Source organism: Typha latifolia, chromosome 6, assembly GCF_019914945.1.
Source record: "Typha latifolia isolate L0001 chromosome 6, TyphaL0001v2, whole genome shotgun sequence".
Lineage (NCBI taxonomy): Eukaryota > Viridiplantae > Streptophyta > Magnoliopsida > Poales > Typhaceae > Typha > Typha latifolia.
Genome location: NC_133091.1, coordinates 11,274,555 through 11,284,776, shown reverse-complemented (window position 1 = coordinate 11,284,776; position 10,222 = coordinate 11,274,555). Strand labels below are relative to the sequence as shown.

General features: G+C 36.4%; 1 protein-coding gene across 1 annotated transcript; it reads left to right on the top strand.

Moving 5' to 3' along the window:
* Positions 1-365: 365 nt before the first annotated feature.
* On the top strand, positions 366-6,119 carry LOC140791241 (uncharacterized). The gene is made up of 10 exons (XM_073141686.1): positions 366-829; positions 1,952-2,137; positions 2,894-2,986; positions 3,138-3,320; positions 3,430-3,532; positions 3,641-3,826; positions 3,952-4,979; positions 5,285-5,416; positions 5,492-5,685; positions 5,955-6,119. The coding sequence occupies exons 1-10, from the start codon at positions 617-619 to the stop codon at positions 6,010-6,012; spliced, it is 2,376 nt and encodes a 791-aa protein (XP_072997787.1). The 5' UTR covers positions 366-616; the 3' UTR covers positions 6,013-6,119.
* Positions 6,120-10,222: the final 4,103 nt, after the last annotated feature.

Below are 10,222 nucleotides of genomic sequence, written 5' to 3'. Positions count from 1 at the left end.
GATCACAGAGAACACGATCACGCACGTGCGATTAGCTGCAATTTTTGTTCCCTACAATAACACAACAATAATTTCCCAAAATGAAAAAAAGAAGAAAAATTAACAAAGTATATTCTCCATTTTCCAGATTCCCATGCCTATAATCTGTCCTAGGGCAGTGTGCTTTTGTCATAAGAGTTTTTGGCTTTCTCTCTCTCTCCTCCCCTATAAAAGGGATGGCCACTGCAGTTGCTGAAAGATAAGTCCGTGAGAGAGAGACGAGAGAGGAGAGAGACGAGAGAGAATTTTGTTTTAATATTTATCCGGGGGTTTCTCGGACAAGTCCTGAAACCTATACGCAAGCCACTCGCGTAGGGGCCCATCCCCCGAAAAAACTCTTTCCCCGCCTCCCCGGAAAAAAAAATCCCATCTTTCTCCCTCCCCTCGCTTCCGCCCATCGATCTCTTCCCGACCCACATGGGAATTCCTTCGAATCGTCCCATGGCGATCGACTCCCATTGTCCCCACCAATGATCCCGATCGACCCGCATGAGCTTTTGCTCTAAAAATCAAAGATTTCCTCGCTTTTCTTGCTAGAAATCTCGCATTCTTTTCTAACTTGTCGTAATCCTCAGCAATGGGGGAGTATAGAGCACGGCTCGCTTTGACGGAGGCGGTGGCCCGGTCTCTTCCCAACCCATCGGCGATGCGATCGGAGGCTCTTCGAGTGGGCGAGGGAAGAGCGCAGGAGATCATATATTGCGTTCAGCCAACGAAGGAGTCGGAGAAGAAGAGGCATAGAGTAATAGAATACGTCCGGAAACTTATTGGGTCTGCTGTTGACTGCGAGGTGATACATCTTCTTTGTTCTCTATCTCTGTCTCTCGCTAATGTTTCTTGATTTCGTATTTCTAAAGTGATGGGTACGCTCTGTTCTTGTGTCTCTGTTTCTTGTTCTTTGTTCTTTATAGAAGTTGACCTTGGAGTCGCCATCTCTCTTTCTTTTTATATATATATATATATATATATATATATTTTATTAGCTTATTAAAGCATGATGTTTGCGTGCTTTCTGTTTCCATAATTTAAGTCATGCATGGCATGCTCTGGTGATCTGAAGGCGGAGATGAGCTAGAACTTGAGCCTTGTTTTTGACCAAAGAGGTTAAGGTCTTTATATTATTAGATAGAAAAAACTTAAGATCAAGGACAGGACTGGTGATAAGGTCATCAGTTGCTTGCCTCAAAGATTAAAGTTTTTATTTTAGGCTGCATCCAAAACTTCACGATGTGCATTGTTTTATAGAATAAGGTACCGATGTGGGCATCTTTTCTATTGTTTGTCATAACTCATAAGATGTCAACATAGAACAGTGGCAGGATACTTGGGAATAATTCTTTAATCTGCTGCATTTTTTTTTTATATATATAGAGAGAACACTACTCCATTCTGATGAGGTCTGTGACAGGTGGCTACCAGTCTGGTTATAGTTTTAAAGGATCTTCAGAGAAAAGAACATCCCTACTGTTTGTTTATATTTTGTAGTTCATTTAGTTTGTATTCGGATCTCGTTTATGTAAGTGAATTTCCTAAAAATTGCAGACTCTTAAGTATCAAGGAGCTTGCACATACAAATGGGGGGTTTAAACATCCTCTTTGTTTGTATCTTTATCCAGCTGGAAACAAAATTCCTACAGAAACATATGCGTATACATCAGTGTGCATTCCACATTGATCTTATTATGACTCACTAGTTAAAATACAGATGTTATATGATCTTTTAATTAAGCCTGAATCTTCTGATTGCATATTCTAAGTAATTTAATGTACATGTACAATCATGATAGAAATTTGCAACTCTGTCTCATGACTCACATTACTGTCCCTTTTCCATATGTCAACTGGGCTATCTCTATGAACATTGCTCTCTCCATATACTGCTGGATGATAATATTTTCTGGAATATGTTCAGGTATTTCCATTTGGATCTGTTCCATTGAAGACTTATCTTCCTGATGGAGATATTGATCTGACTGCGCTTGGTAGTTCATCTTCTGACAGCACTTTGGTCAGTGATGTCCGTTGTTTACTTGAATCTGAGGAAGATGACGAGGATGCGGAGTTTGAAATAAAGGATGTGCAGTACATTAATGCTGAGGTTGTTTATTCTATCAATGTTCATTCTTAAATTAGTTGATTATGTGGATAATTTTCTACTGAATTTTCAGCCAATATTATTGTGTAGCATCTCTTTTCTTATCTTTTCCTGTTTTCCGTGCCTAGTTGCATATTTCTTTTTGTGTTTTCTAACTTCTCCCTTTTGACTTTTCCTCCTATTTTCCTGCATCATGCACCTTGCATTTCTACACAAGCTTTTACTTTAGGTCTCTCTAAGTTGATAATGAACATAAATCTTGCACCTTACTTCTTAAATTTCTGATAAAAACGAGAAGGCAAACTTCAGCAATTTTTCTTGGAAGTTTTCTTTACATTTTATGCAAAAGTACAAGTCGTGAAGTCATACTGTCTGATCGACCTTTAGAACAATACATCTCTGAATGGTTTGGTGAGATTTGGAGCGGTAGTGCTGTGAAACGGTGAACGGTATATTCCTCGAGTCAGACATTGACATGGCAAGTTCACTGCAGTCCAGGCATGATTTGGAATTTATACTGTAAAAGTGGATTGGAAAATGTTTATAAAGATGTAAATATTCCAAAATCCAAGCAGTTGTTTGTTTTCTATTTCAGTAGCTTTCCTTAGTTCAATATAAGTAGGAAAGCATGCATCATACAAGCAGGATTTAAATTGATTCTATTGTTGCTTGTACAATGTAATGTGTTTTTTTTTTTCCTCTTTTCTTTGGTTTCTCTTTCAATTTCTCTTTCATTATACAATGGAAAATTCATGGCAGGTCAGACTCATTAAATGCCTTATTCAGAATATTGTTGTAGACATCTCATTCAATCAGATTGGTGGACTCTGTACACTCTGTTTTCTTGAGCTGGTATGGTACTATAAACCTATCTTTGCTGTTCCAATCTTCATTGATATGTATATATGGTTCAGTCCTTGAACATACTCTCCACACTTGCTATGTGCTCTATGTACCATCAATACAAGGTCTTAAGAAGATAATTTGATAATTTCTCCTGCAGGTTGACCATCAGATTGGAAGGGATCATCTCTTCAAAAGGAGTATTTTATTGATCAAAGCTTGGTGTTATTATGAAAGCCGTATTCTCGGCGCTCATCATGGCCTAATATCTACTTATGCATTGGAGACATTGATTCTCTATATATTTCATCTATTCCATAAATCTCTGGACGGCCCTTTGGCGGTGAGTCTCAAATGAGAACAGTGTCCTGTAATATGAGCATATTATTATTCTTTTTTCCAGTTGCAAGCTGCCCTCAAGTTCTTATCTACGCAACTGGCATTTTTTACAGGTTTTGTACAGGTTTTTAGAATATTTTAGCAAATTTGATTGGAATAATTATGGCATCAGTTTGTATGGTCCTGTTGTCTTGTCTTCTTTGCCAAACTTAGTTGGTGAGTTATTTCCTATAATCTTCGCCTTCATGGAGCAATCTGCCCCCTTATTTCTCCTCCTCTGCCTGTATCTTTTGTAGGGTAATTGATTGCTTGTCTATTTTGCAGTTGAAATGCGAGACATAGATAGTAGTGACTTACTGATTAGCAAAGAGTTCCTTAAAAGCTCTCTGGAAAGGTTTTCTGTACCTCCACGGGATTCTGAGAAAAGCTCTGCCAAATTTGTTCAGAAGAATCTGAACATAATTGACCCACTGAGGGAGCACAATAATCTGGGCAGAAGTGTTAGCAAAGGTTACCACCATTAATATTGCATTGAATACCACAACACACACACACATAGAACAAAGAATATTTCTTTCTATACATTCTTGACAGGCCTCAACTGATTATTATTTTTTTAATATTCCTAATTGTAGGTAATTTCTATCGTATACGTAGTGCTTTCACATATGGTGCTCGAAGACTTGGTCAAATTCTCATGTTACCTCAAGAACGTATCGCCGACGAAATTTCTCTGTTTTTTATGAACACTTTGGAGAGGCATGGAACTGGAGAAAGGCCAGACTTGAAAGATAGGTTTCCTTCTGGTTCAGGTGATGCAGAATTAGATGCCACAGGCTTTAGCACTATGTCATGTGAATTAGAGATTGAGAAGGGCGATGATTTGACTTCATGCGCACAGTCCATTTATCCTCATGAAGCACTGTGTCAAAGGATTTCCAGCATGAAGGTATCAACTTTTGATATAGAGTATGAAATGGATAGTCCCCAACATCCTGTGAAGATCCTAAGCAAAGTGGAGTCAGATGTTAGAAGAACAGATGAACATCTTGAATCAGGTAGAAGTTTGGGTGGTGAAACCAAAGTTTGTGACGCATCAACTAGGGCTGAAACAAGTTCATCTTCGTCAGCAGAAGCTCAATATGGGCCTTATTTGATGTCTCATCCCGAAAACAGAGATGGATTTGATGAAGTAGGTTCAGCAGATTTCAGGAACAGGAATGGTTCAACTAGTATAGTGACAACGACAGGATCGTGTTTCGACTTTTCTGTCCAACTAACTGATTCACATTTTGGAACCATCCAAAGTCCTCCATTATTAAGTTTATCAGAATTCGCAGGGGATCTCAAGTCCAACTTGAGATATCTTCGAGGTGTGCAGTATTACTTAGAGTGCATGTTTGGAGGACTCCTTCAGTCTGTTCAAGAAGTATTTCCCATTCAGTTGGATGATGAGAGGGAGAACTCAACGGATGAATCTTGTCAGCCGAGTGAATGTCCTCAGCAGAGTATGTTCTTCCATATGGGTGCCAATGCACTGGTCTCTGCACCATATCCATCTCCTAATGCTGAAATGCTGAAGCCATTTCATGTTTATTACCCTTATTATAACATGGAATATGTCTGGCCGCGGCGCGGGACAGGCACGTACATTCCCCAAATGGTATGCAATTATAGAAGTTTTTGTTATTTCTCTTCTCTTCTCTCATTTTGCTTTTGCTGCATAATGATTTGAATGTGGCTAGAACTAGTTCTTCTTCCTTCCAATTATCTATCGTCTAATTATCTGATTAATTTGCAGCTCAATTTAGACTCGTCGCGGTTCAGGAAGCCAATTTTCTGTTCTCATGTCTTATATAATTTCTCTTTTGAATGTCTCACCAGCCTATTAACACTCATAACAGTTGCTTCATAGGAGTTCTTACCAGTTAATTGACAAATAGCATGTTTCATCTATGAATTTTGTAGAGTTATTCGACATACATAGAACGTGTGGGACTTCGAAAGCCACCGAGGTTTTACAAGAAAATGCATGAGGATATGTACTCAGATAAAAACTTGCGGCACAAATGGAACCGCGAGCCCCCACCTTCATCAAAGGTTCATCTTTCTCCCTACGGTGGCAATGGCCGCAGGAAGGTTCCACTGTTCTGATACTTTGCCATTTTCTCGCAGAGGAATTCTCAAGCTATTGGATTCAACATGACAACCAAAGATAGCATTGAATTTGGGTCTCTTGGTCCTCTTCCATTGAGAGATTTACCAAATGAGCATAGCACGAGATCCAATTTTGGTCCCCAATGTCAAGGATCTACAGAAGCTGCTGCAAAATTACCGTATAGCTCAGTGGTAGTTTCAGGCCAGGAGAGGTAACACTACTTTGTGACCTCTAAATTTTCATGACCATTAAAATATATAGCTTCGCGTCACTCATTCATATTCTTAATCAAATGATCTCCTCTGCCTGAAGTACTAGAATTATGATGACTAATATATACATCAATGATTTTGAAAAAAAAAATCGATCATTATCAATAACACTCTTTATGAACCATGAGGATTTCAGAATACAGACTGTGTTGACAATGCCACTGTTGCAGAATTATTTCCAACAATTTCTTTTAATAACTACATGCAGGCCTAGACAGACCTACAAACTGAAAGATGATGGTGATTTCCCTCCTCTATCTGGCTAAGGCGATGAGGAGATGTCTTTTTTCATACATAAAAGAGATACATGTAACAGAGGCAGAGAAAAGGAAAGAAAAAATGCTAACAATTCAGAGCATAACCATGCGCAGAGCAGTCATAATCAAGCTGAGGAGTAATTTTATTTCTCAATTATCGAGTCTAGTTCTTGTATGTGAATTCTAATTTCCTTTCCCCTCTTCAGTCTATCATAGGTGAGCATAAGGAGGAGTCTTCCTCACCCTCCCAGCTCATCTCCTCCCCTTGTAGGTAGTTTAGACAGTAATCTGGTCTCTGTTTTAATGTGTGTAGGTGTAAAACTTACATAGAAGAAAGCAATCATTTTGGTAAAGATGTGACACTGCTGTTAGTTTTCGCACCAATTTCTTCAGCATAGTTTCATTGTGGATTGCATTAGCAACCTCAGGATTCAAGAACTGCAACAGATGCTCTCAATGTCTTGAATATTCTGTAAGAATCCCAGATGATTGGATCTTATTATAGTTGCGATCGTCGATTTCGTGAAAAGATAAAAATATTTACCATCATATTCTATGTGATATAACTGTTGTTACCAAAATTTTTTTAAGAACTTTAGAATTTAAATTCCTTTGCGTAGGAAAAGAAAACAGTGGGCCAAAGGTTGTGCTGTCTATTTTGCAAGAACATACAAAGAGAACCTCTTTATTATTCCAGATATTGTTTTCATCCTTTATTAACTTTTCATTATTTGAGTAATATCTTCAAAATGAAATGTGTCATTTCTGCAAATAGCGAAAAGGCCAAAAGGGTGATAGACGTCAATAAAATATGAGATCAAATGCTGGAGAACGGCAGCAAATGTTTATTGAATTTTTGGAGGAAAAATTAAGGTTTTTTTTTTAATTTTTCAAATGATGTCCGTAGACCTTTAATATTTATCTGGGGATGTGTTACATACAGTCCACACTCTAATCATACAAGCTTAAGAAACCTGACTGGTTAACCAATGAGCCACCTCATTATTTACACGATTCTATAAAACAGACCTTAATCCTAAAGTAAATAAAAATCCACTGCTTACATTCGAGCACTAGAGGGTAAATAGATCTTTCAGTATTGTCGGTCCACCCATTCACAGCTTGCACCACATTAAGTGAATCACTAAAGATCCAACAATCCTCCTCCTCCTCCTCCTCCTCCAAATAATTAGCCACCGTCTTCAATCCTCAAGCAGCGCCAGCATTTCACCGGTTAGTGCATTACAACATTTCACAGGTGGATACTTTTGGCTGCACATAGCGTGTCTGGATGTTTGTAGAGAATAATGTCGAGCCCTCCATTGTAGTTTCTCCTCCATGATGCGTCCACCCAGCAGACCAGATCATTGGTTTAATGCGTCTTTGAGGGATGCAAGCTTTGCGTGAAGGGGAGGCTCTATAGTTTGCAGGGCGTTGGTGCTGGACGTTACTCCTCTTAGCAGCCCTTAGAATCGAGGACGGAGCACAATCAATCCCTCTAAAAACCTTGTCATTCCTTGCTTTCCAGACCTCCCATATCAATCAACATGAACATATATGCGAGCTTGTCTGAGTTCATCTTCTCCATCATAAACATCAACTAACTGTCTGAGTGTAAGCTCACTCGCAAACCAAGTGGCACGACCCAAGAGGAGGTGCTCAATACTTACAACAGCAGATTGGCACACAGTGCAAGTGGCATCCGCTTTAGGCAGGCGTTTAGCTAATATCTCGTTCACAGCAATGGCACCATTTAGACACCCCCAGAGAAACGTGAACAACTAAGGTAGTTTGGAGATATTTATAAGAGAAAAAGGTAGATCTGAATGAAACCACGTAAAGAAAAAAAAAAAAAAAAAAAAGCTTTTTAAATACTTTAAAATATTTTTTGTGATACTTTTTATAACTAACTAAATAATACAATCAATAACTGCCATCTCTTTACTCTCAAAATAATAATAATAATAACCACAAATAACGCATGATACACTACAAGCAAACTAACTCAGGTACATTTTCAAATGAAAAAGAACTGCACGAAGGATAAGCTGTAAGAATACTCTATAACTGACTCTTAATGTAGCATCTTTCATGAAGCTATTGATAATTAAGTATGTATATTATACAGTGGGAGCACTTGGGCATTTGCATAATATATAAGAATGTGAAGATTATTACTCGGCAAAATGTGATACATGAAAAGGTAACATCTCAGTGCTGCTGAGCTAAAAGCTCCTCAAATAACTTACAAAGGGCTTTTGTCTAATTCCCACTAAAAACATTCAAAATATCAAACTTACTTCTACATTTTCTAAATACTATGATTGCTATTGAAATTATTATGCTCTCCCAGAAATAGGAGTGACAATTTTTTAACCGGATAACTCGACATGAAATCAAAGATTTTGAACAGGTTTGGATTTAGGTGCAAGTCAAAAATAGATTGACTTTGTGTTTGTTACCTCAACCTTTTTAATCTGTTTATTTATGATATGATCCGTCAACTCGTTTATAAAATAATTACTCGTTTATAATACAATAGCCCATCTATGAAATGATACCTTATTATGATCCGAATAATCCGTTTATCATTCAAATAATCCATTTATAACTCGTTTACAAACTCAAATAACTTATATAAATTTGAGTAACCCTACTGCTCATTTAGATAAATTCAAATAACCTATATCATCAGATAACTCATGTACATTATTTGATAAATAGAATCATGTTTAGAAATTTTAATCCGTTTAACAAACACGTAGTGTTCCTGTTAGCATTACATTGACCCTCCTAAATACGGCTAACCTGACTCAATTGTCATTCCATTAGTTACATTAATTAATCATGATTTAAACCAAATTTAGACTCAAAAATATCATTTTGCCCTTACGTAAATGGTTTAAAAGAAGCTACTTTACCCAATATATGCATAAGAAAAATATATGTTCTTTTATGCAAGACAAAAATTATTGATAAATATTTTACACTTTAAACTTCCAAAAAGAAAAAAAAAATATTTTAGTCATTTTACATGCATTTATTAACTTTAACAACAATTTATTACAAATATTCTATTAGAAACTAACCCCAATAGCAATTCTAAAAGAGTCAAAAAAAAATTTAGTGACAATTATAATATTTTTAAAAATGATATGACAATTATTATAGTAATCAATATCAGATTGGATTAGATAGTCAGATCGGTGAACCAACCACCACCAATCGGTTTGATTTTGTTATAGGGCCATAAATTTGATTGACTTAATAAAAATTGACTGCCCCAATAGTTCAACTAATGAACTATACATCAAAGAGATTTCTACAAACAGACTCAGTGGCTCATTATTTTAAAATTACCTATTAATGTTAAGTTAATTTATTATTTATCCTAACAGTACTCTAGTCCTAAAATTAAAGTAATTATATTTAAAAAAATAAAAGTGTAAATAAGATATAATTTAATAGACATTCTTTATTTTTGAATTACTTAAAACTATAAATATATCATTTAAATATTTAAAAAATTCTTAAATAAACTAACAGATTTGGGTGACCTATCAATTGAACCAATACCTAATGACCCGACCAAATCAACGTTAGATTCATAACTATTATAATTATAGTATTTTAAAAGTTTTCAGTGGCAAAATATAAAGAAACCCAATAATTTCTCTGAGTGCTTTGTAAAGCTGGTCATGTTATCTGATGGTTCAAAAATTCTACAAGGTTTAATATGGTACTAATGTCCCATATGCTAAATAGGATAAAGACTGACAAGGATGCTGCACTGCTACCTCCTGTAAGGAGATAACTTATATGCACTCATTAAGGGAAACAGAGAAGATATGAGAAAGAAATTCCTGCAGATGTGTATTCTCAAACACTTGTACATATGTGAAGAGGAAGAGTAGCAAATGAAAAGTGAAATCTTTCCTAGTTCTGCCTGTGGATGCTTACCAAGACTTAAATTTTCAAAATGTCTTTCAATTTGATGGAGAGATATAAAATGATCTGAAACAACAAGTTATTTCTTCTAGAAATATAATTCTCAAGAAATAGGAGCATCACAGCAAATGATTTGGTCAAGCAGCAGAATATATCGCAAGTTGTTACTCAATATCCACATATTCTTGTCCTGTGTAAGCTTCAAAACTGAGATTTTAATCGGTATGGTCTCTAGACACCAACTTTATATATAAGATGTATAGACAACAAC

Excerpts from the sequence above, each read along its gene's own strand:
- LOC140791241 (XM_073141686.1), top strand. The coding sequence starts at position 617 with ATGGGGGAGTATAGAGCACGGCTCGCTTTGACGGAGGCGGTGGCCCGG. Across the intron at positions 2,138-2,893 it reads TGCAGTACATTAATGCTGAG|GTCAGACTCATTAAATGCCT; the intron begins GTTGTTTATTCT and ends AATTCATGGCAG. Across the intron at positions 5,417-5,491 it reads AGCCCCCACCTTCATCAAAG|AGGAATTCTCAAGCTATTGG; the intron begins GTTCATCTTTCT and ends ATTTTCTCGCAG.